The following is a 25,771-nucleotide window of genomic DNA, read 5'->3' on the forward strand; positions in this document are numbered from 1 at the left end:
TACAACCATTACACGCTGATGCAGAAGGCTAAACCATTACTCAGGTCTATGCAAAGACCAGACGGACCAGCGTCACATCCTGATCAATGATGCTACTCTTTTCAGTGCTTTGGATGAGAAAGACACATTATTCCCAAACATAAACTCTCAGGCTAACTGAGTGGGGGAAAAGAGGATAGAAACATAAATCTATGATCCTTTAAAAAGCTAATGAGCCAATTGAAGTTGATGTCGGTTAAACACAAGTTAGCTCTCATCCCGATGCTACTTTATGTGACTGTATTTGCTAATATGAGGTTTTTGCAAACAAAACTGAAGATGCCTTTGTGACCACCTATGATGCATATATCAGTCATGCTATTAGTGGCTGGAGAGAAGGCTTAGTGATTTAGAATACTTGCTGCTCTTACAGGCGACCCAGATTCAGTTTCCAGCACCCCCACACGGTGACTCACAACTATCTAAAACTCCAGTTCCAGAGGTGCAGGCAAAACATCCATACACGTAAAATAAAATTAAAAAAATCTAAAAGAAAATCTATTCATTGAAATCCACTCACTTTCTTCAAAGAAAAAATTCAGATTTACAGGTGTTAAAAGCCATCAACTCAAAAATCTCTAATACACTTTCTTTATTGCACTTCTCCATAGCTAGTTCATAGTTATGGAGATCATCATTAATATTCTAATATTATCATGGTGCTAGCCTCGTCCTTCGCCCTGAGCGTTTCTGTGATCATGTGTGTAACCACAGCCTGTTTCTGTTTTACAGGGCTCTGACCAGGGGGCGGTGCTCACCTCAATTGCATTGGTGTACTGCTCCAGGCGGCTGTCAATCTTGGAGACGACTGCTGCTTGATGAGTAGATTTGGCACCACTGCCAAATGAGCACAGACACGAAAAGTGAGGCAGAAGGCCCTCTGTGTGCGAGACAGCCGATTGAGTCTCAAGTGAGCAGTCAACTGTACTTACCTTTTTTGCACAGACTTATTCAAAAATTCTGCTCGTTCCTCTATCTAGAAATAGAAAAAGAAAAGAAGAGGCCTTGTGAGTCTGCAGAGGGAACAGTACATGCAAAAGTCCTGACTCTGGGAAGCTCTGAAGTCTACAAGGCGGACATGACTAAATGGTGACTACACCAGCGTGCCTTTGAAATGCCTTCTGAGCACTTGTGGAAGGCAAGGCACACCCAGAATGGCACAAGTTTTGCCTTTGGTTCTGCTTTGCGCCCTGTGTCTTATTCACAGTGCTCCTCAATCGTTCTTGAACCTGGTTAAATAGAAGAAAAAAAAAAAAAAGAAAAAGAAAAAAAAAGAAGAAAGCCATAGAGCATGTGAGAGCACTAGAGTGCTGTGCAGAGCATCCAAGATGGGGAGAAAACGACAAATAATGTATTTGAGACTGGGGAAGTGAAAGTAGGATTGGAAGAGGATAAAGAGTGGAGAGAGAGAGAGAGACAGACAGACAGAGAAAGAAGAGAGGAAGAGGACAAAGTGGGGAGGGAGAGACAGAGAGGCAGGGGAGGGTTGGGGGTGAGTATTAAGTTTTGGAAGCAAAAAGCAAAAAACAGCCAGAGATATGGCTTTCCATAATACAGACCCAATGGTAAATTAATTATTTGTATCTTTAACTCTGTATCTAGTGTGATGGCACTTGGAATAGGGTCCTTTGGAAGGTAATTGTGTCAGGAGGATGGAGTCCTCACGAATGACATTAGTGCACTGATGAAAAAGACCAGAGAACTTGCTTGTTTTCTTGTTGCCTGGCACATGAGGGGACAGTAAGGATGTGCCCCTTTGTGGAGGAGCGAGAGAACCTGCTCCAGAGCTCAGCAGTGCTGCCACGCCGTTGACCTCACACTTCCCAGGCTCCATGATGGTGGAAAACAAATGCTTACTTGGCTTAGGTGATTGAGTTTTGTTTGTTTGATTTTTGAGACAAGGTCTTACTACATAGTGTAGGCTGTCTTTGAAGTCCTGATCCTCCTGCCTCAGTCTCTGAAGTGCTGGAGTGTCAGGCATGAGCTGCCACACCTGACAAATGATAACTACTCAGCCTACAGTAATATTATATTTATTCAAATTGACCGAGGGAAGGGACCATCAGCCTTGGGTAGGTCACCGTAGTAGATCGCTGGAGAGGGTAGGATATGGAGCCTTTCTGCATGTGTGCTCCTTGGCAGACTAAGATAATAAAGGGTCCTTTAAGGATAATACACATTTGATAGAGTAGGAGAGCATCTCATATCAATAGAACATTTAAATAGCAGTGACGGGTGTCATGTTAAATATGATGCCACATCTGTAAGACACTAGGAGCGGGAGATGGCTTTTCAGAAGTTCTGATATTTGAACTGAATTTTAAAGTTTATAATTTCAGGTACAGAGGGTGGCATGAAATGCAGTGCAGCACAGAGCAGAGCTGAGACGTGTGTGTGTGTGTGTGTGTGTGTGTGTGTGTGTGTGTGTGTGTGTGTTCTGACTCAGGGGTCTGCTCCTCAGCTGTCAGTCTGTCACACTCCTCGTCCTCCTTTTGTTTCTAGAAAGTTAATGTAGCGTGATTTCATTCTCTTAATTTTGTTATAACCCACCCTCCACTTACTGACTCTTGCTAGAAAATGCCCAGTCTGCTCTAAACAGTCAGTTTGTGTGGAGTTTATAAATTAAATTATCTGCCCAATGTTTAAGGAACGTAGGGAGGTATGTTGGTGGTCCTTACGACCAGGAGGTGGCAGTACTGCCCCAACTGAACTACGGAAGAATACTGCTAGCTTTACATATCAGCTTGTGTATTTCCTTTTCCTCACACTCTACTTTTCCACCAATAAACTCAAAACCAACATCATCAAAAGCCTTTAGATTTGATCTACTTAAAATTTGTTCTTTGCGGGTATTATTATTCATTGCTGCCATAACCAAGCAATGAAAACTCGTGTTTAGAGTTTCCCAGAAAGTGGAAATCAAAAGGAATAAACGTACCATTTAGTACTATTTCGAGGTTAGAGTTCAAATGCTCCCCTCCCATTGGAATTCTTCAGTACCACCTGTGTGTTGGAATGATTATAATCAAAGCTGCAGTCTGGAGAGCATCGCCCCTGGGTGATGCAATTCCGTTATAGGATAAGCTGAGTTTAAGAAATTCCAGAAAGTTCTCTAAGGAGCATGCCATTGGACGAGTGGCAGATAGTGCATTCTTAAAGGCCCGCCTCTGGTATGTAGAATTAAAAAGTGTTCTGGTCCGTTCTATACATTGACTTTAAGTGACAGTTGACATGTGCAGCTCCATGAGAAAGAAGACTGAAAAGTGCTTCCTAGGAAGGCCAGAGAAAGGAATGTGGCTTTGAGGACAGAAATGAGAAATGAGGATGCTGAGGGGCTTGGTAGAGTGGAGATGGTCCAAGAGTAGGAGGTGGAGGAGGAGGAGCCCCGGATTCTCCAGAAATCAGAGTAGGTAGGATCTACAATCTCAGTGACAACCACTCACGTTATCAGGACTGCTCAAGGAAGACTCAGCTGGGGAGAGGTTTTAAGGAAGCAAGAGAGAACAGAGACGATTAATTGTTGACCCAGGAACAAAAGAGCAGGACTGGAGACAGGGGACGTTCTGTGTGTGGGAGGGCGCTCGGAGATAACCAGAGAGGAAGGAGGCTGCTTCTTGCTGTTTTTCTTCTTGTTCCTCTTTGTTTTTTCTGTTGTTTTTTTTTCTATACCAGTGATCCTCAAGCCAGAGTCCAGACAGCGTTTGCCATGAAGCTCCCAACCTTTTTGTTCTGTTTTGTTTTTAGACAGAGTTTTACTTTGTAGCTCAAGTTGGCTTGGCACTCACTAGGTAGTCCAGGCTGGCCTTGAACTGGTGATCTTCTGGCTTTAGCCTCCCAAGTGCTGGAATCAGAGGAGTGTGTTACCACATCCAGCCTTAAACACTAGATATATTTGCTAGCCGCTGAGTGGGTTCTGGGACCTGAATCCTGGTCTTCTGCAAGAGCCACAAGTGTTCTTAACTGCTGGGCTATCTCGCCTGCCCCCACACTAACAAAAATTCACATTATTAAGTGGTTGAAAACTTATTTCATGACATAAAGTAAAATTCAAATTACAGTGTTCAGAAATGGAGCTGGCCTACTGCAGGCACTGTGCTGGCTCCAAGGACTCATGGTTTGGATGTGGTCCCCTTTGTGAGTCCTGAATCTTTTCCCATGAGGTGATCAGCTATAGTCCCTGTCTAGGGGCAGCAACCTTACTCGGCACCTATCTTTCTCACAGTATGCAGCACAAGCTAGTTAATGCTATAAATATAAAATATTAAAAATACCCTTGCTCTGGCTCAGATTGGTGTGCTGGATGGTTTTATGTTAGCTTGACACAGGGTAAAGCTACCTGAGAGGAGGGAAATGTCAGTTAAGAAAATGCCTCCGTAAGATCGGGCGGTAGGCCAGCCTGTAAGGCATTTTCTTAACTAGTGATTGATGGAGGAAGGGGTGCTATCCTTGGGCTGGTGGTCCTGGGTCCAGGAAGCTGAGCAAATCATGAGGAGGAAGCTAGTAAACAGTACTCTTCCATGGTCTCTGCATCAGTTTCTGCTTCCAGATTCCTGCCCTGTTTGAGTGCCTGTCCTGATTTCCTTCAGTGATGAACGATAATATGCTTCGAAGTATAAGCCAAGTCGATTTTTGTGAGTATAAGCCTTGGATTTTCCCAAAGCAGGTCCTGAGGCAAATGTTAAAAGTACAAAAGCCATGTGTTTCCTAGCAATAAGGCCACATTCAGTGAAACATAGACTGTGGGGAATTTCCTTGTGTAAGCATCATACTTCCTTCCTACTTATAGAAACTAGGACACCTACACTATTGTTATGTGCCAGGAATGTACGTGTGGTCTGTGATAGACCAAATCATTATTGGTCAGTTCACAATGGTACTTTAGAAAGTGTAAGAACCAAGCTGGATAGGGTGGCACACACCTTTGATCCTAGCACTTAGGAGACACAGGTAGGTGTATTTCTGTGAGTTGGAGGCCAGCATGGTCTACATAGCAAGTACTAGGACAGCCAGGGCTACATAGTGAGGCACCGTCTCAAAACAAACAAACAAACAAACCTGTGACCAGCATCCACACCATCATAAAAACTAAGTGAAATTATTTGAGAGAAAATTCCAGGGGCTGCTGAAACAGCTCATTTGACAAAGTATGACCTGGAAGCTGGGTACCTTAGTTCAGTCCCCAGGGCCCATGTGAAAAGCCAGCTGAAGTGGCATGTGTGTGCTTGTAGCTGCAGCTCTGGGGACCTGGAGACAGGCAGTGCCAGGCCAGGAGGGGAACCTGACTGAAAAATAAAGGTGGACGGCTTCTGAGGAGCAACACTTGAGGCTGACCTCTGGCCTCTACACACATCATGCATACACGCCCCCACACACAGGTGTGCCTCTCATAGACACATAAGAATGTTCTGACCAATAGGAATATCTGTGAAGTTTTTGGTCACTTTCATATCTACATGTACAGGCAGCCATGGGAGCCCGGCTGTGACTCCACTGGCTTTGCCTGTTGTTGATGGTTGTAGTCTAGCTAGGCTGATGGTAGATGAGGACAGGACACAAATGTTAAAGGTTCTCTTAGGATTCTTTCATTATTCATCTGCAAAAATGTATGAAGTACCTTCAAAACAGAGGGATCATCCTGGGTGTTTAAAGCAGCAGACAGACTTGATAATAAATGACCAAGTGAGTCTGCTGTCTTTCCTCCCACATCACAGCTGCTCCACAGTCTCCCTGACTTCATCTCCTTTTTGGATCCTCTTTTCTCTGGGAAAGAATTCTGCCTTAAGAGTTAGAAGCTCAGCCAGGTGGTGGTGGCGCATACCTTTAATCCCAGCAGAGGCAGGCGGATCACTGTGAGTTCAAGGCCAGCCTGGTCTACAAAGTGAGTCCAGGACAGTCAAGGTTACACAGAGAAACCCTGCCTCGAAAAACACAAACACAAAACAAAACAAACAAACAACAAAAAGAGTTAGAAGCTCTACACCATGAAGGCAGTGGAGAGACCTAACTGTCCTGCATCTTGTCTCCTACAGTAATAGCTTTGCAGGGTGAACCTGGACCAAATCCAGTTGCTCTGCTTTTAGTAATCACAAAACCAACATAAAAAGCAGCCAAAGGAGTCAGGAGACAAGTAGCCCTCCATATGGTGCTAGCCAACCCCAGTGTGTTATACAAGAGGTGGAGCCTTTGGATGGGGTCCTCACGAACGAGATTACTGCTCTTCTTAAACAGGCCAGAGGATGCTTGCCTGCCCCTTCCATCATATGAGAACACAGAAAGACGGTGCCATCTACAAAAACAGTATACTGAATTTGCTAGTGCCTTGCCTTGGCCTCTTCAGCCTCCAGAACTGTAAGCAATACATTTCTGTTATTTAAAGTTACTCAGGGTAAGATGCTTTGATAGAGTAGCCTGGACAGATTAACAAAGGACAGCAAAGTGTCACACAAAGCCAAGGAAGTCTTGGGTGATCACAAAAAATGAAAGGTTCCCATGAGATGCCTACGATACTGGGAGAGAAGTTTTCTAAGAATTTCTGGCATGAAGGTACCTTGAGAGACGAGCCTTTAGGCGTGAAGCACTTGAATGGCTTCTTGTCCTCGGACAGACCGTCTTCTGGCATCTTCTGGCGTTTCTCCGCAGCTTCTGCCCTTCTCCTTTCAATCTCTTCCTTCAGCTTCTTCTTCTCTTCCTGAGACAGACAGAGCAAAGAGCAAGTGCATCACAGTCTTCCTCAAGTGCTGTGAGCACAAGCGTGTCAGTCAGAGGCCAACGGACCTAACCCCAACACGTATGCTGTCCCCTCTTCAGGAGTCCAGCTGTCTGGATTTGCATTCTGGAGGGGGCTCTTTGCATCAGTGTGGCCTGGTCTTACCTTCCACGTGTCCTTGACAAGTCTCCTTTGGAGGTGATGGGCTACCATCACCATCTGGTAAGTCACCTTCCACTTCTAAATATGTAAATGAATACAAAGCCCCGCCTTCCCCACCTGCTTCCAGGAAGAACTGTCAAGATGGAATCCTTTCTGCAAAAAAGGGCTCTACATCTACAGTACCAGGAATGGCAAAACGACATGAGTCTGATAACATGAGATGATTTCGTGGTGGCCCACGACTCAACTGGAGACATCGTAGTTGGTGGTGGCCTCGCTCAAAGCTGGAGTTGGAAGACACACTGGAATAATTCAAACTTTCCACACAACTTAGGGAAACCGTACAGCATCCTTGTCAGAAAAGTCAGTGAAAATCTTTTCACATGTTCTGAGGGACTAGGAGCTTGAGGCCTGGAACGTTCTTGGCTCAGGGGTAGGGTGTGGTTTGTGCCTAATCTAGGTCTGGGAGGGAGCCCCCACTGTGCGGGGTTTCCTTCATTTATAACACTGTTATCCAAAAGAGCCAGGACATAGGAGCAAACCTGAGTCCATTGTGGGATAAAAGTATTAGCATAATGTGGCATAGTCATACCAGGGCTCACACTCAGCCTTCAAAGGAAAAATCAGAGTCGTCCTGTTTATTCCATCATGCACCCATCAATCATCCTTAAACAAGTCACTCGAACGACTGGATTCCTGGTTTCTTTTCCCCATAAAATGAGAACACGCCCCAGGATGAAAGGAAAAAATGCACTTGGTAAACCGTAGCAATCTAAGTTGAGGCTGATTTAGCACATTTCTCACGTGCTGAGGCCAAGTTTCACCCCCCCCCCCCTGCTCCCACCCCTCACCCCCTTGTAACCTGATCTGTTCTGTGTTAAGAATGTGGCACAGCAAGCCCACACTGGGTCCGGGTATGCAGCAGTGAGCAAAGCAGCACCATCCTAGCCTCTGTGCACTCTAACCTATTTGGAGAAACTTTTGGGTCGGGGACAGCTTGGCAGTAAAGGTATTTGTGGTACAAGCCTGGAGACCCGAATACAATCCTTGGAAGCCACATAAAATGTGCGAGGAGAAAATCAACTCCACAAAGTTGTCCTCTGACCACCTCAGATAGGTACACACACACACACACACACACACACACACACACACACACACACCAGAAGCAACCATCATCTATAACATCTCTACCAAGACTACAAATATTGGGCATCATGTAACAGCTGTTTTTCTTTTCTTTGCCTTTTTGCTCTATTTTGTTTGCAGGTAGAGCCCCTCTGTGTAACCCAGGCCAGACCGGAACTTGTTATAGAGCCCAGACTGGCCCTGAACTCAAGATCTTACTGCCTCAGTCTTGCAGTGCCGGGATGCCAGGCATGCACCTGCCACGCCCACCCTGCTTCCTAACTCGGCCCTGCGCTTGGGGGCAGACTTTTCATCTCTCGGATTTCCCATTATTCTTTATCTAGGACAATAGGCTAGGTGGGAAAATTACACAGACTTCTCTGAACATCAGTTTTTTCATCTAGAAAATGGAGACACAAGTACCTGGGGCTCAGAAAGATGCCAGAACTTGCTAAGCTTATCATCTTAATAAATGGTTGTTGTATTATTGTGAGACAGGGTCTTCTGTAGCCCAGGATAGTCTCAAACTTGATATGTGAAGGAGGATGACCTTAACTTCCAATTCTTCTCCACCCCCTGAGTGATCCAGCACCCCGGGGATTGTAGGGGTGCTCCACCCACTTGGGTTTATGTACTGCTCTGAACTGAACCTAGGGCTTTCTTTTGTGTACTCTACTGACTGAGCTACCAGGTTTGTTACTGTTCATGAGCCCACATTCAGAAGAGCAGCAGGCGACTTCCTCCAGGGGACTGTTTCTCTCTAGGCTACAAGGTCACAGGCCATGCGCTTAAGGACTTGGAGGCATCCATGTTTCCCCGGTGGGGCCAGGCAACCCTTACCTCCTCTCGAGCTTTTCGATCAGCCTCCTCCTGCTTCCTCCTCTGCTCCTCTTCCTCCAGGACTTTCCTTCTCTCTTCTCTTTTTTTCTTCAGCTCCTCCAGCTCCAAGGCTGCCTCCTGTTGCTTCTGTTTGAGTTTTTCGAACTCTTCGCTCTCGGTCTCCCCACGGCGCCGGCGCAGCTCCTCCAACCTCTTGCCGGCTTCCACTTGTGGAGTACCTTCAGCTTCCTTGTCCCCAGTGGCCCGGCTTCCCGAGCGGCTGGGGCTGATGGACGGGAGGAAGAACAGGCAGTTACCTGGTTCTGTCTTGCAGCCCCACCTCGTTGAAAGGAGGAGGATGTCTGTCTGCAGGTACTATATCCAGGCACCTGACCCTCACACTAGCCTGGGGGTTCGTTGGGGATCTACAAGGACTTTACAGATGCCTCTACCAGGGCAAAGTAACAATGGTGTGCCTAATGTGGGGAAAGCATCCCATTCCTGTGTAACCTTATATATAAAAATACTGTATATATGATCTAGACATGCCAATTGGTATATATGCAAAAGAATTGAAAGCAAAGTCGTGAGATGGATGATCACCTATATTCAACGAAGGGACTCTGGCCAGCTTGAGTGTGGCAAGCATGTCTCTGACATCCCTGGTCCTTCTCCCCCATTCCCTCTGCCCTGCTAAAAACCATTAGATTACATTCCCAAAGCTAGCCACCAAGGTCTCTTCCCTTATTTGGTCACTTCCTCCTCTTGAGGCTGACTACAAGGTCCAGCTATAAAACTATCGAAGTCCAGCAACCAAAAGCCCCTTTTTAGTTCACCTAGTTGACATGCCCAATAAACATACACCACCAAATCCTAGCCCAGTCTAACACAGGCCTCCCTTTTTTTTCTTTTCTTCAAAATTACACCTACAAGGGCATTTTCAGCCACTTTAACTTTTCTCCTCCAAGTAATAAGCGATCTCTCTTTGAAATGGGTGTTTGGGTGTGGTTTGTGCCTAATCCAGGTCTGGGAGGGAGCCCCCCACTGTGCGGGGTTTTCTTCCTTTATAACAACATTATCCAAAAGAGCCTGGAGATAGGAGCAAACCTGAGTCCATTGTGGGATAAGGTTATTAGCATAATGTGGCATAGTCATACCAGGGCTCACACTCAGCCTTCAAAGGAAATACTGACCCGTGCTAGGCTATGGATGAACCTGACAATATTACACTCATGAGACTAGTTATAAAGGGACACATAGCTCAAAGTTCTACTAGTAATATCAAATTCTTAGGAACAGAAAGGGAATGGTGGGTCTCTGGGGCCATAGGAGGCGGCCAAGGAGGAGCTGTGTATGAGCTGTGTGGAGTAGAAGTTCTGCAGCATGAAATAACTATGGAACTCTCCGTTACCACTACCAAACTGTAGAGTTTGAGTTTTTGTTTTTTGTTTTTGTTTTTGTTGTTGTTTTTGTGACATGTTCTTTCTTCAGCTGGCCCCTAGCCCAAGCTCGTAACCTTTCTTCCATCTCAGCCTCAGGAATGCTGGGATTACACTTGCTTGCCACTGTCTGAGCCCCATTGCTTCTTGTTAGAGTTCAACCAAGTAAGGTGTGTCTGTTTTAATAGAACATCTGGGAAACTTCTCTTAATGGCTGTATGACTGACTGTACCCTAGCTTCTGACTCCAAGCTGTATGTCTGACCCCCAGCACAGCTGGGGATCCTTTGTCAGAATTTAAAACTACTAAGTTATCACTAATGTGTGATTAGGGTGTTCGTTGAACGCTAAAGGGGTCATTTGTTGTACCTTAAAAATTTAGAAATGTATTATTTAATAGTCATAATAGCTGGGGACTTGGTTGTATTCATAAAACATCTATTTTTATGAATAAAATGAGAGAGAATAACCAATTTGTCCAAACTTTAAAAAGCTGGGGAAATAGCTCTGTCAGTAAAGTGTTTGCCCAGAACCCATGGGCAAAAGCTGGGTGTGTGATAAGAGGCAGAGGTAGGCAGCCAGCCTGGAAAGCCGGCCCCGCCTACTCCAGATCAGGAGAGACCCTGCCTCAAAAACAAGATGGATGGATGTCGAGGAACAACAAACTACACTCTGCTCTCATTAAGTCACATATGCTGGGTCCCCACGGCACTGGAGGAGAAGTCAGTGGTGCTCTTGAAGGGCCTGGAGACAGGGAGTCTTTATCTGAGAGACAGAGGTAGAGTGGCTTCTGTATAAATACTCATTAACATGTAGTGAGGTCATTACTAACTAGCTCCAAACACAGGAACCCCACACCTGACGCCTTTGTCTAAGGAGCAAATGAATCACCACTTTAAAATGTATTCGGTGTGATGGGTGGCACAAGGCTTCCTTGTATGGAGCAAGAGAACGAATAAAAGCAAGGAGTGGGATCAAGATGCGCAGCGCACAGTGCTGATCTTGTTTTTACACCTCATGCTTTTGGATACAGAGGTAGTTCAGAATATACTGTTACCTCCAGGACAATGTGTTTCAGGCTTCAGGTTAAAAAAAAAAACCATTTTGTTGATTGGTCTCAATATTTTAAAAAGTGAAAAAATTGAAGTGCATTGTGTAGGAGAAAATACAGTGCCATGTTTTGAAACAACTTATTTTAGCTATAAACATGTATGTGCCTGTTTCCGTGGGGCGGGGTCATTACACGTTTGTTTGTTACAATGGGCCGAGGTTCTAAAGTATAAACATTTTATCTAGGTTCTTGACAGTTAAAGATGAACTCTCATTTTGAACTCAAACAAGGCTAAAGGGTTTGTTACAAGTGTAAACTGCTCATTCGGCGTTACAGAGTCGCAAGCCTGTGACTCTTTTCTTAGGGAAGATCTTTGCATTTTTGGAAACTAGTTTGCCTTTTCTATGATCATCTTGTGGTGGGGATGAGAAAATAGGCCTGTGGACTCTTCTCTGGGATCCACTAGGTGGCGCTCAGTTGTTATTTTGTGCAATCAAAGTGTCAGGTGAGGCTCTGGTTCAACAGGTCACCATGCAGAGGATGCCTCACATCACTAAGTGCAGGCTTAGATTTATTGGTATAGGAAGCTGGGTGCACAGCACTGTCATTCATGGTGCAAGGCCAACTTAAAGTATACATTTCTGATTACATTCACCTATATGTATATTGTATGATCGTGTGTGTGTGTGTGTGTGTGTGTGTGTGTGTGTGTGTGTGTGTTGAGTATTACACACATAGAAAGGTATCTGGAATAAATAGTCCTGGTGGCCAAGATTTAAAAATAAAGTAAATTCTTACTTGAAAAATAATCAAGTCAACTTTCACCAAGTCAGGAGTAAGACTTTGGCTCTACTGCCTCTGCTGACACATGCTGGTAGGTTCCTAGCATCAGGGTGGTATAGAGTGTGGTTTTGCGTCCACCTGCTGTAGTTCAGTGTCCAGTGTCCTGAGCTACCAGCAGTGGTGGAGCAGGCCCCAGTAGCTGCAAAGGCAGATCTGCCATTGCAGGCTGATCACCGGACATCCAGCAGTGGTTCCCTGGCCCCCCTGAACCAACCCCCTCCCTAGAATAAATGGAGTCTCAGATGGTCATGATGGAGTGAGGAATCGAGGCAGCTTTACTTGTGAATTAGGGATTTATAAACCCTGGGCAGTGAGGGTGACTAAGAGTGCCAGGCTCCTTCATCTATATACAGTGATACAGAGCCTCAGTAACATGCAGCCTTTATCACAGGAAGGAAAACAGTACTTAGTTATCCTATGTGTGAGGAGATGGTGCCACGGTATAATTAAAGGCCATTTGTTGGAGGTTAAGATCTCAGCACAGGGTAGGGTACTCCCTAAATTCCCTATGCTTGTCATCAAGAAAGGCCAGGCCTATATTTTCTTTTAGGACTATGTAAGCTCTTTACAAAATCTGGAACCACTCTATCAGTGGGGTGAGGGCCCCGCTGAGAAAGGAAGTCAGTCTTCATAGACCCAGAGTGAAATGGCTATCCGGAGAAGCCCAGACTTCTACCTTAACCAGCAGAGCCCTAAACATAATAAAAATACCTTCCAGAAAGTTCTGTCCTGTCTTTGAGTTTTTCAGATCTAAGGAAAATCAGATACCAGGCTTTTGCCCATGAAGAACATAGCTTGCTTTTAGCTCAGCTGGTAGATAAGCACCTAACTAGAGGTTCTTACTGTATTCCTTAATATATATATTGTACCGTTCTCTATTTCTATGGGTGTCAATTCTTAGCAGATGCTGGAAGATAAAAAAAAAAAAAAAAAAAAAAAGAACTATATTATAGTAACCTATTGTGCTCACTCTCTGAAAAAAATATATATGAAAACTGAGACTTGATAGGCTGGGGTCAGTTGGTGGGGCAGGAGGGATCCCCTTTTTCTGAGGAGTAGGGGATGGAGGGGGACAGGGAGGAAGAGGGAGGGGGAGGGAGGGTAGGGCTGGGAGGAGACAAGGGAGGGAACTATAATGTAAAGTGAATAAATTTAAAAAATAAATTTTAATTTAAAAATGGGAAAATAAAGGAAAGTGTCCCCACTAGTTCCCTTGTAAGTTTACAGAGGGCTATTAAAATCCTATTGTAAAGAGATGTGATTTGGTTTAACCCAATGTGCCCCAAGTTTTTGGACCACAGAATAATCTGTGCTTCATGAAACACTTATTTACAACCTTTACAAAAATGAACTAAAAATGGTCCCAAGAAAGGTTCAAAAGAAGTTGTCTGCACCATCTAAAACATAACCAATGATAGTGATCTCAGTCATATTTCTTAATACACATGAGCATATTAGGTCAAAACATGAACACTAAGCATTATATGCCTTGCTATAAAAGAAGGAAAAGGAAGAGGAGGCGGAAGAGGAGAAATAGAAGGAGAAGGAAGAGGAAGAAGAGGAGGAAGAAGAAATAGAAGAGGATTAAGCTGTGACTGAGCAATGATTGCTGGCCTCCTGTTCGTGGCATGGAGGCAGGGCCTGCTTCACTGTGCATCTTTAAGACAATGGCCAATGATCTCAAAACAGAAGAATGTTGTCTGATTAGCTCCTTTCTGTCCTTAGGCACAGGACAGGGAGACTGATTCTCCTTCCCACATACGAGAAGACAGTGACTGTTAGACAGTCACGACTTACCTGAAAGCATTCTCGGTTTGTTTAAGTTTGTGTGTCATGAATTCTCCGTTCTGCGCCTTCATTTCTGTAAATCCTTTCTTGCGATCCAAGAAGCCCTTGAGTTCTTCTTTGGGCTCTTTGTCCTTTTTAATCTTCTCATCTTTGATCTAACCAAGGATACATATCAAGAAGAGAAATAACTATAAACATCTTACTGGGTTTGGATTGGTTATTACGAAGACCCCCAACTCTTAAAGAACTCAGTAGACTTGAGGTAGAGCAACCATCCAGAACCTGATGTAGAAATCATGAACACTATTAGAGAGTGTATCATGGTTCATTGGCCTGGGAGCCAAGACCTGGACCATAATTTTAGGAAGTCAAGATCCACTGTGGTCTCACTGTGGTTTTTATTCAGGGGTGCAGCATTGGTTCTGGAAAACATCTAGTCCTGGGAACTTCACCTAGCAGCAGTGTCTTGCGATTCCCTCTAGGAAGAGCAGTTACAGGTGTGGTTTTGATGGCCAAGTTTCTTCTTGGCTGAAGGAAACATATTTCACAAGGGCCTAATAAGGAAGAAATAAGAGAAAAGCCAGCAGGGGACCCAGATCTGTCAGTTCTGGGGAATACCGTTTAGATGTTTTAGTCAAATTACTAAGGTGCCCCAAGGAGGTAACACATAAGCTACTTTTAGGGGAAAGACTTAGTACCATGTTTGAAGCCACATAAACCACTAAAACTAGAAGGGAATAGGGACAGTTCTAGGATGCACACTGACTTCCACTGGGAGGAAGGACTCAGACCTCCAGAAGTGGGTTTGTTGTCGTTGTAGAACACAGCAGGAAAGGCTAGGCAGAGGGCAAGTGGGAGCTTTAGTATTTTGTGATTGTTTTGTTGTAAATTTCTCATAGTAGGACGAGACAGACGATTTCAAAGTCGCTTTTGAGATGGGCAAAGAGTTCAAATGACTATCTCATCTGGCCTTAAGACGTGAGCAGGACAGAGTGATGCCCGTTGTTTTTTTCAAGACAGTTGCAAATACTAGTGCCCAGCAGAAACATTCAGAGCAGGGGAGGAGGATGGTAGGAATGTAGGGCTTTTAGGCTCTCTAGAACTGTCTCTCTTTACCTGGCCACTCACTGCTTCCCAGCGATTCCTGACACCCTCTGAACATTTACTCCTAAAAGGCATGTTTTACAAGGTAGAACATGGTGTTATAGATTACCTTTTATAGTCCTTTGCTTATAATCTCCCTTAAATGGTATTAAATCACAGTGGATGGATTATTCCCAACGCCGCTCTAGTTAAGACTTTGATTTTTCTCCGAGGTAAGGTCTATCGTGGGTGTCCCTTGGTGATGCTAAAGAGGGGAGCTCCAACGCTGCCTGCCGCTGTGGCCTCTCTGAGAAATTCGTCTGCAGCTAAGGGGGCTGGTTGGTTCTAGGGCTATTAACAGCTCAGTTTCTCTGGGACGCTCATCAGGACATGGTTGGATGAAATGATCCCTTCCGAAATCCCATCCTGTTACCGTCCTCTTGGCCCCTGGTTGGGTATGAACAAAGAGGACACTTGGGCCCTATACAACAGTGTGATCATGACTGCTTGGTGGCTGTCCTCACTCCCTAGAACATATCAGTACTCACTGAATAGGCAAGAGGAGACAGTATACTTTCCTTTTGACCTGCTGGTTTTGGATAGAGCCCCAGAAATTATAGGCTAGAGTTCACACCTTGGTTAATATGTATCTGGGAATACAAATAGAGAGGCAAGGAGAGATATTTCTGGGAGTACCCATGAAACAAATCCTGAACCGTCTTATGGTTTATGGGGGAAACTGTGTAGGTAAATTTCTTTTAGCTCATTTCTTCTATTTTGGAGTCAGAAATACTTTGATTTCTCCCAAAGGTATTATCAGATTTACTGGGAGAAATTTTATTTAAAGAATAGATGTCTATGAGAACACCCCCCCTACTTGTTGGGAAGGGTTGTAGTGGGCAGTCTATTCCTTTTCTCAATGGAAAATCTCCTTAGAAACATTCTTAATGCAATAATGATGATTTGACTTTGACTGAAAATTATTTTCTCCCGAGAAAATGAGCAAAATGACCCCACAGGACCTTTAAATTTTAGTTGAAAGAATCGAACGGGTTAGATGGCAAGTTCCTTGCGAGAGCTTTCTGAGCCCCCTGGGAACTACATCTTCTAGGTTGGAACGTTACCACCACAGCAAAAGATCTCTGGTGCTGGCTCCCTAGGTGGTCACGAGTGCTGAAAGAGTAAACATGCTTCATTCACAGACAACGTGGGCGTCTCTCTAAGACAGCGTCTAGAGAAGTAGGAGGAGACTCCACATAGCTGGGCTACTGAGTGGCAGAAAAAAGCATAAGCACGTAGGGGTGTGAAAATTTAAGAGGCATGACCTCAACTTAGAGACAACTGCAAAGCCCACGGGAGCAGGTGGCCCCACCTGGGGCAGGAGTCCCTGTGCTGTGCTGTTCTGCACGATGAAGTCCCAGGATGGCAGCCAGGGTTGGGCATGAGCGGCAGGCTTTCAGACCACCGCTAACACACCTTTGTGAGCTTCAGATCCCTAAATCCCCACCTGGCTCCCTGTTCGACCCCATGGATGTCCTCCTGGCTCCTGGCTCCTCAAATTTTTCTTTTTCACAGACAACTCAGACCTTGGGCAGATAGCGTAGGCTAGGGCTTAAAGTCGCTGAGTCATTCTTAACTGTGTGCTGGGTGCATCTGCATGTGAAGGATGTGCCACATGTTTAGAACACATGGGCCTAGGTGGCAGGGACAGCAAGCTCCAAGTCACAAAAGACTCTCTGCTAAAAACTGTTTTTTTGTTTTGTTTTTAAAAATTGTTCTTGTTTTGTTTTGTTTGGGACTTTTGTTTTGTTAAAAGCCAAGAAAGAAACCAACTAGATTGTTTATTTGTTTGTGTTTTAGAGCACTGGAGGGACTTTGGGAAATAATGTTTTCCCTGGAAGGCCAGTGGAATGTTTGTGTTTACTTGTGGTTGACCTAGCCTCCTGCTTATGCTGCACGGATCCCTGCCAGGGAAGGTTTCTTCTGTTTGCTTTAATGTGACCCCCCCCCCCCAAAAGAAGAAAGAAAGAAAGAAAGAAAGAAAGAAAGACAGAAAGAATAGGAAGGAGTTATTTAAAGCTGCCTACCTAATGCACCAATCCAGCTGGGAAGGGAGAACTTTATCCATTCAGTCAACAGTTTATCTATACAATGTTAAAGTGTTAAAATTGATCTTTTGAAAAGTCTGATTGGAGAAGATTATCTAGCCTGGTATGAAAAGGAGGCCAGAAGTTATGAGAGCTGGAATGTGCCATGGGGCAAACTGGGAAAGGGATAAAGGCAGGCTTGAAATGAGCTCTTCCCCGGAGTGTTTAACTGATACCATGGACTTCGCCTTATCTGGAAAGAGGCAGATGGATGACTAGGGATGAGACTCTCTGACTCAGACATGCATGTGTGGGCGTGGGATGCTTTGACCATTAAAAGTAAATCATTACCTGGGCTAAATGAATTAACTTTCACACACCCAGGGGTGTTTACCACAGCCTCCCCTTCCCCACATTTCATGACTGAGTGGCAGATCTCACGCCTTCTTCCCAGGTCGGATGCTACTATTTGAGTTTTGTTCTGAGCGTTTTTGTGTAGAGGGGCCTTTACTCATTCCAGTGTGTTCAACCGTTTCCTTAGCTGCCTGGTAGAGCTAAATCCAGTTTCTGGGTCATCAGCATTTGCACTCTCTCCCTCCCTCAGAGAGCCAGTGCACATGCTCAAACCACAAGTTCTATTAAAAGCAGAGAGGACCGTAAATCTTAAAGTAAGTATACAGGGTCTTTCTTCTTCGGTGAATATTACAAAGCCACCTAAGAAAACCACCCATATGGCCATCTATTTTCTACCCATGGAATTTTCTTTACAGTTCTGGATTTTTTTTTAATGGATGCTCTAACAGAGAACTTTAGCAAGAATCCGTCGAGCCAGTATCTGATGGATACAGATCCTTTTATCGGTCTCTTGGACACCAAAATGCATGGAACTTCTATGTCTGGTGGCTCTGTTTCACCACATCTAATTCCTGGAACTTACTGCATAACATGGCAATTTGCAGTGTCACTTGAGGCTAGCACAGGCAGGAGAATTAGAATGAGGCAGGGCTTTCTGCCACGGCCCATGCTGGAGTCTGAGGCACTCAGTGTGCCGAAGCCTCTTTTACTTACCTCTGAACACCCTGGCACCTGCTCTGCTGTGCATGTGTGCCTCGTAAATGCAATGCAGAGGGTTTGGCCAAACTTTCCTTTTTGAAAACCGTATAGATCATCTTCGGCTCACCAAATTTTCTACTGTGATTTAGGTTGGCAGGGGGAGGGTGCTTTTTCTTGAAAAAGTTAAAGCATTAATCAAAGCCAGCTGGAACTATTTCATGATTGACATGCAAGCAGAGAAGGGTTCCCGGAAACCAAAGTCGCACTGTAGGAGTAGGAAGCAGGCAAGACTGAGGAGCAAGGCTGTCCAAGTTCTTGACTGCGACACACACTAAGAAAGACAATCTGAGCCAGGCGTGGTGGCGCACGCCTTTAATCCCAGCACTCGGGAGGCAGAGGCAGGCGGATCGCTGTGAGTTCGAGGCCAGCCTGGTCTACAAAGTAAGTCCAAGATGGCCAAGGCTACACAGAGAGACCCTGTCTCAAAAAACCAGAAAAAAAAAAAAAAAAAAGACAATCTGAAGGAGAGTGCTGAACTACTACCACCTATATGCCCTCAGATGCTTTCGATTCCATTTCTTTTCCTTTTGAAAACTATGGAAAATCAAGTATTTGTGTGTGGTGTATGAGTGTGTAGGAATTTCTCTGCACATGTGTGCCTGTGTGTGTGTGTGTGTGTGTGTGTGCCTGTGTGTGATGTATGAGAATGTGTGTGTACAAGTGTGCACGTGTGCATGGGTACAAGGCACAGGTTGATTTGGGATGTGACCTGCTGCTGTCTGCCTCAGTTTTTGAGGCAAGGTCTTTTGATGAATTCGAGCTCACTTCTTGGCTAGAATGGCTGCCAATGAGTCTTTGGGTGCCCTAGTGGTCCTTCCGTCTTTGCTCCCCAAAGCTGGACTTACAGACACTCCCCTACACCACGCTCAAGCTTTTTTATGTGGGTGTTGGAGACCCGAACTCAAATCCTGCTGCTTGAATGACCAGCACTTTACTCACTGGGCCACGCCCCCAGCCTGATGAATTAGGTCTGGGACACTCTACACTTTCTCATCAGTCAATAAATAACTCACCAGCCATGGTCTGACAAACACAGAGAGGGCTTGCAATTCCAGGATTAGAACCAGGATTGCTGCTTTGAGAATGGCTGTAGGAAACGAGTGTTCTCAACGACATTTACCTCTTCCTTTCTGAAGGCAGGCTTGTTGTCTTGGGATGTTTGTCTCTGAGCTGGCCCTTTAGCTCCCTTTTCTTCTTCCTTTTCCTTTACAAGAATGGTGACGGTCACTCATGCACACAGAAGCCCTTTCTAGCTTGTGAGAGTGAGAGGGTGCTCGGATCACTCTGTGTGGGCTGTGAGGTCTCTGCGGCTGTCTTTAGTGCCATACGCAGACCCTTTGGTGCCAGTGGTACCTGGTGCCAGTGGCTCTGTCAGCAGGTGTGCTGTGGCCCACCCCGCCCTAGTTTTCCTCCTGGGCCTCCCGTGTGCTCACTGGCATCCAGCATGGCATGGTGGCCCACATATTTACACCCTGCTCACAAGTTTCTCAATCAGAGCCACGTACGTGAGCCCTCGGCACAGAAGCAGGGGTGAAGGACAGCTTCAGGCAGTGCAGTGGCAGGGAGTTCACTCCGGAGAGGTGGACGTGCAAACATTTCTGTTTTCTTTTACAGCTCTTACAAAGGGGTTTCTAATGCAGCCTTGCAGACGAGAGAAAGAAAACCCACGGAGAGTTTGTATGTTACACTTCCTTCCCAAACTACGGTTCCCATTTTTCCTTGTGCTTACCCTCATGGCAAAACAGAGAGCAAACGGCATGCTCTTAATTGCCCATCACCTGTTAACTGGCCCTGCCCCAGAGGCATGGTTTCCTGCAAGTCTACATGAAACCCAGGTCTACATGATGGCAAGGCTGGCTTTTGGATGTTTTGTTTTGTTTTGGTCTTGTTGGGTGGAGTTTTAAACAGCCTCCTTTCCCTCTATTCCAGTTGATTTCAAAGGAATTATATTTTTATCTCCCTAAGACTATATGTCTGGACTTAATTCCTTATTTCAACTCTCCACCCCTAATTATATAATATATGAAAAAAGACTATCAAACACCAGAGTGAAGTGGGAAGTATAAGGCCTCTTGCCTCATGTACACCCAGGGAAGATGTCAGAAGAAGAGAGTTCAGATACAGATGCAGAAACAAGATGACAAAGCCCACCACATTCAGCGTCTCTGGGTTAATTCATTTTTTTTTTACAACCATAATACCCAAGCAGAAAGAAATTAATTTCTTTCTGTTTGTCCCATTAATTTGGTTGGCTGCATACTTAGCCATGGTTCAGTGACTTCCTGCTTGGGTATTGCTATGGTCTGGGGAAAAAAATGAACAACTTGCCAAATGTGCAAGCACGTGCGTCGATGTGCACGAGGCCCTCAGCCCCTGGTTTGCTGTGCGTGTCATCTCTCACGAGGCACAGGCATCACACAGTAGTGCACGGGTGTGTACTGTACCTGCGTCTTTGGGACAGCTGTCTGAGGTCTGTCTTCTCGGCCTTTCCTTTCATTCGCCCCTTTCCTGTCTGTTTTCTCACCTCCCTTCCTCCCCTCTTCCTTGGCCTCTTGCGTCTCACTCCTTTGTTCCTCCAGCTGCTTTCTCCGCTTTTGCTCCTCTAGCCTCGCCTTCTCCTCCTCCTCCGCGGCTGCCTTGGCCTTCTGCTCCTCCTCGGCCACCCTTCTCCGCTCCTCCTCAATCCTTGCCCGCTCCTCCGCCTCCCTTCGCTCCCTTGCTTCTGCAGCGGCTTTTTGTTCAGCCTCGATCCTTGCCTGTTCCTCTGCCACCTTTCTGTCCTGCTCAGCTTTGAGTCTTTCTCTTTCTTCTGCTTCTAACCTCAGCCGCTCTGCCTCAGCTCTCTCTCTTTCTTCCTCCTCCTCCATCTTTGGTCTATGGGCTCTCTCCTCTGTGTCTTCTTCCCTATCCCCCTCTACTTTGGACTCCTCTGCACTGACTTGCCCATTTTCTAATACCATCACCACGGCTTCCTCTTGGGTTTCTGATGTTTTCTCTTCTACCGTCTCCTCTACCTGATTTTCGACAAGGCTCCCTCCCTTCAGCTTCTCTTCCTGCTCCTCCTCCTTTTCTTCATTCCTTTTGTCTTCAGCATCCTCATAGTTGTTCTTCTGGTAGGAGCTGATGACTACTTCTGTTTCTTCCACCTCATACCGTCCCGGGCGACTCTCTCTTTTGTCTTCCTTCTCTGTTGGCTCGTTTTCTGCCCTGTCATTTTGCATCTTTCTGCTTGAGACTGAGAGGCTGGCATCTGTGATGGTGGGGTCAAACTCCTTCTGACGCTCTAAGGCTTCCTGAAGGCGCTTTTGACGTCTCTCTTCTCGCCTAGCCAGACGCTCCTGTAAGGCAGCCTCCTCGTCACCTTCTACCTGAGTGTGTGCAGTGGCTGGCTTAGACTCCTCATCAGGGACACTGCGTGACAGAAGGAACAACACCAAAGACTCCATGGTTAATCAACCGCATAGAGCCACCTGCAGCCAGAGCAGATGCCTGCAGTATCCAGCTCATACCCCCCTTGATGTTACCAGTCTACGCTTGCCTGCCTGGCTTCCAACTGAGCCAATCCAACTCTTTGGTCTTGGAATTTCTTAGGCCACTGTGTCCCCCCCAAACTGCTGTAGGAGCTCTGAGTATTCATGTCACCCAACAAGAGCTGAGGAGCGTCATCATATAAACATCTCAGCCTTTCTCTGTTTCAAAGGATAATTCTACAGTCATGGCTCTTACTAGAGTCATGTTCCAGATACCCACAGTGGTCACTGATGCCGAAAAGCAACTTTGACTTGGTTGCCCTGTCTCCTCTGTCTCGCTTAACCCTAACCCCTACCACTGTTTCTTGGGATTACCTTGGGCTTAAACCTTGATTTCAGCATCTGTGCCGCTGTGGATCCCAATTATAACAAGGATCAAGTCAGAATAATGAGTGAATTCTGTGAGGGGCATAGTTTCGTATTTGTGCCACCGACGCACTCCTGATCTGATTGGTGGGGCCTGAGGTACTTAGAGGGGGAAGACTGTATGTAGTGTAGAGTTTCTACACTCACACCAACAACCTTCGCTATGACGACATCAAAATGTCCTCCACAGTTCATGGGGTGATGATTGTCAGCCAAGGATGGCATTTCCTACCCTCTGCCCTTCCTTGTACTTAGTCAGGACTAGGTAACCAACGATACGTAAGCGTAAATGATGTGCCCATGGGAAAGCAGTTAAACGGGTGGATATTCTCCACGCTTGCCAGCTCTGTTGGAGTTCAGCAGGCTCTGGGTTGGTAGGGGTGGACAGAGCCATAGGGGAAAGAAAGACAAGAGAATCCCTGCGGCTCACTGCATCAGTGCGTCCCAGGTTCAGTGAGAGATTCTGTCTTTAAAAAAAGGTGGAGAGCCAGGCGTGGTGGCACACATCTTTAATCCTAGCGTGGAAGGCAGAGGCAGACGGAGCTCTGTGAGTTTGAGGCCAGCCTAGTTTACATAGCGAGTTCCAAGACAGCGAGGAATACACGGTGAGACTCTCTCTTTAAAAAAATAATAAAAAAATAAAAATAATAAAAGTAAGATGAAGAACACCTTATTCAGGACACAAAAAATATCCACAGTGCTCTAGTACACAGTGTTAAAATATGAAAATTGTCATAGCAACAACATTACCATAATTAGCATAGACAATCTAACTTCTTTGTAGAGATTTCCAAGAATAAAGGGCTTTTCCTCCTTTTCTCTAATGGGTAAAGACTGGCTAAATCCAGTGTTTATTTTTAAAAGAAAGAAAAAAAGAGGAAAATGCAAACTGTAGCATGTCCATCACCTCACTCATTCTTCCAGGTGCTGGACACTGCCCAGACCAAGGGCGTCGGCCCCTCCTTGCTGGAATTACCAGTCATGTGATACCAGAACTGTGACCAGAGCTAGAAGCATATGTCTCGAAATGTTTAGAAACTCCATCAAATTTCATGGTTCATGCCAAACTTGGCTCTTCTGATGTTCAAGTTCACTTGGTTTTGGAAAAACACATTTCATATTTAACAATAAAATATGGCAAAGGAAAGCCTAGATTTTAAGAGTTTTTGGCCTCTGCTGTCACTGTAAGACTCTGTTGCTATGAATTAGCTACATACAGATTATATATCAACAGAAATACAGAGAACTGGCCGAAGGGGTGTCAATGGAAAATGTCTACGCATAGGACACTTAGGACACGTGGGTCAACTGAGTTCTAATGTTTTTTAAAAGCTATTGAAAAGTCCAAAGTGTTAGCCAGACAAAAATACTGTTAAGAGATCAGCAGACTCTACTGAGCCTTTCTTTGCTGTTTTTTTTTTTTTAATAGATCATGGTAACAATCATCAGTAGAAGTTAAGTGCCAGGTAGGGCAGGCTAGACCCAAGAAGACTATATTTGTAGTTAATTACTATGCCTGCAAGAAACCACATGCTCAGACCTGAATATATTTATTTTCCCAAAAAAAATTTTTTTTAGTTTTTTTTTTGTCACAGAGTCTCATGTAGCCCAGGCTAGCCTTGCACTCACCAAAAAGCCAAGGTTGACCATGAACTCCACCTGATACTCCTGCTTCCACCTATTGAATGCTAGGCTTAGAAGTGTGTACTACCATGCTTGGCAAAATAATTCTAAATTTAGGCAATCTCATAAAATAGCTAATGATAAAATTAAAGTTGAAATGAAGTGAAAGTTTAAAACAAGACCTATATATGTGCTGCTGATTTTGCTGTTGGGCCGAGGCTCATGTGCTAGACCTCCCAGAGTGCTGTAACCCCAGGCCAGAGACAAAATTTTCAGAAGAACAGCTTAAGAGTGGAAAAGGGCAACACACAGCCACGTTGCCCCCTTTTTGGGAGGCTCTGGCAAGAGCACTCTGTATGGCGTGCTTACTATGTGCATGGCGTTGGGGCTTTGCATGGACTCCCATCTCTCCGCAGTTGAGCAGTGCTCTTCAAAGGGAGCTGTGGTTCCCTTTTTTTAAAGTGAAGGAACACAATTTGACAAGCTGGGGTTCAAAGTGAGTGAGTGAAGCCCAGCCCTCACACCTGCCCCTCCTCTTCTTTTCCTCCCTAACTAGGAACTAATTACCAACAACCCAGGTTTCTATGATCTACCTAAACATTATATCAAACTTGCCTTCTGTATCAACATTTGCAAGACCACCCTAGGAAATGAGCTGAGGAGGCCATGACCTTTCCCTTGAAGTTTTTTTTTTTTTCTTTTTAAATAGACGAAGTTAATGGAGCCACTACCAGCCTCCTCTCAACATACACTAAATAAAAGAAACAAACCCCAGACTACACATAGCCTGGGCTGAATAGTGAGTTCTGGCTTGCGATACTGAGTAAAAAACCCATCTCAACGAAACCAAAACCAACCAATAATGGTTGAGTTTGTCTGAGAAGGGAATGATCTGCTAGCAAATTCCATTCAGCTGTGCAGCAGGCAAAGGAAGAACCCAGAGGTGCTCTGTGGGAGAGGAAGGCAGTACCTGTTCTGGCCATGGCCCTCCACCTGGTCGGCCACCTGGCCCAAGGACTCTTCTTCTTGTTTCTGCCGCAGCCTTTCCTGTCGGGCTCGGCGGCGCCGTTCCCTGGCGGCCTCTTCTTCATCATCATCGTTCCTCTGGTAGGCAATTCTATAATATTAATAAAGACAGGCTCCTGAGCATGCCAGCTGACACCTGCTGTCATCGATGTCCTGGCCAAACAGCCTGGAATGACTCCTAGTGGACCAGGGTCCTGAAGGGATGTTTCACTTTCTCAAGTTTGGAGACCCAACCAATATGCTTTCAAGCTTTTTTTTTTTTTTTTTTTTTTTTTTTTTTTTTTTTTTTTTGTAGTTGCAAAGCACCCAATGACTTGGGATAATTTGCATTGGTCAAATAAACAGAACATCTACACCAAAGCAGGCTGCCTTTGGAGACTGTGGGCTAGCATATTTGGATTTCTGCCCTGAGCTGATTATCACATACAAGATTTAGAAGTGGAAATAGCAAGTATTGAACCCAAATAATCAAAACATGTATTAAGAAGAATTCAATCCATTGAGTGAACAAGAGCCAGCTCCAACACAAAGACCGGGAGGGAATCCAGTCACCCCTCTAAGCCAAGACTCTGGTGCCACTAAGCCAAAGCTGTTCACTAAAATTAAGGATACTGGATATCTTTTGTGGTCAGATTTTGTTTTTACTTTCAGGTACTTCATGCCAGGGTGTGTGTGTGTGTGTGTGTGTGTGTGTGTGTGTGTGTGTGTGTGTGTGTGTGTGTGTGTGTGTGTATGGGTGTGTGCATGTGTGTGTCTGTGTGTGTCATTGACCACTCATAGGTGGCTTCAAAGTATATGCATTGTGAAAGAGTGTTGGCTACTTAAAAGACGTATTAGTCTCCTGCCACCCATATGCTGTGCTGTTTGTACATGTCTGTATATTTGCGTTTGCATGTGTATGTGTACACATACATATGGGAGCCCTGAGGCTGGTGTCAGGTCTTCCTTGATGGCTTTCCATCTTATTCT

At 45.2% G+C, this 25,771-nt stretch overlaps 1 protein-coding gene across 1 annotated transcript in view; it reads right to left on the bottom strand.

Annotated features, from left to right (window-relative positions):
* The window catches only part of Cald1 (caldesmon 1), a 94,678-nt gene that overhangs the window by 11,063 nt on the left and 57,844 nt on the right, over positions 1 to 25,771 (bottom strand). The window contains exons 2-9 of the mRNA XM_051151754.1: positions 24,747 to 24,893; positions 21,272 to 21,668; positions 19,378 to 19,455; positions 13,984 to 14,129; positions 8,876 to 9,140; positions 6,587 to 6,727; positions 972 to 1,015; positions 798 to 876 (exon numbers count right to left, since the gene is read on the bottom strand). Of these exons, the coding sequence (XP_051007711.1) occupies positions 798 to 876; positions 972 to 1,015; positions 6,587 to 6,727; positions 8,876 to 9,140; positions 13,984 to 14,129; positions 19,378 to 19,455; positions 21,272 to 21,668; positions 24,747 to 24,893 (1,297 nt within the window). The remainder of the gene's footprint in view (positions 1 to 797; positions 877 to 971; positions 1,016 to 6,586; positions 6,728 to 8,875; positions 9,141 to 13,983; positions 14,130 to 19,377; positions 19,456 to 21,271; positions 21,669 to 24,746; positions 24,894 to 25,771) is intronic.

Source organism: Acomys russatus, chromosome 10 (genome assembly GCF_903995435.1).
Source record: "Acomys russatus chromosome 10, mAcoRus1.1, whole genome shotgun sequence".
Taxonomy (NCBI): domain Eukaryota; kingdom Metazoa; phylum Chordata; class Mammalia; order Rodentia; family Muridae; genus Acomys; species Acomys russatus.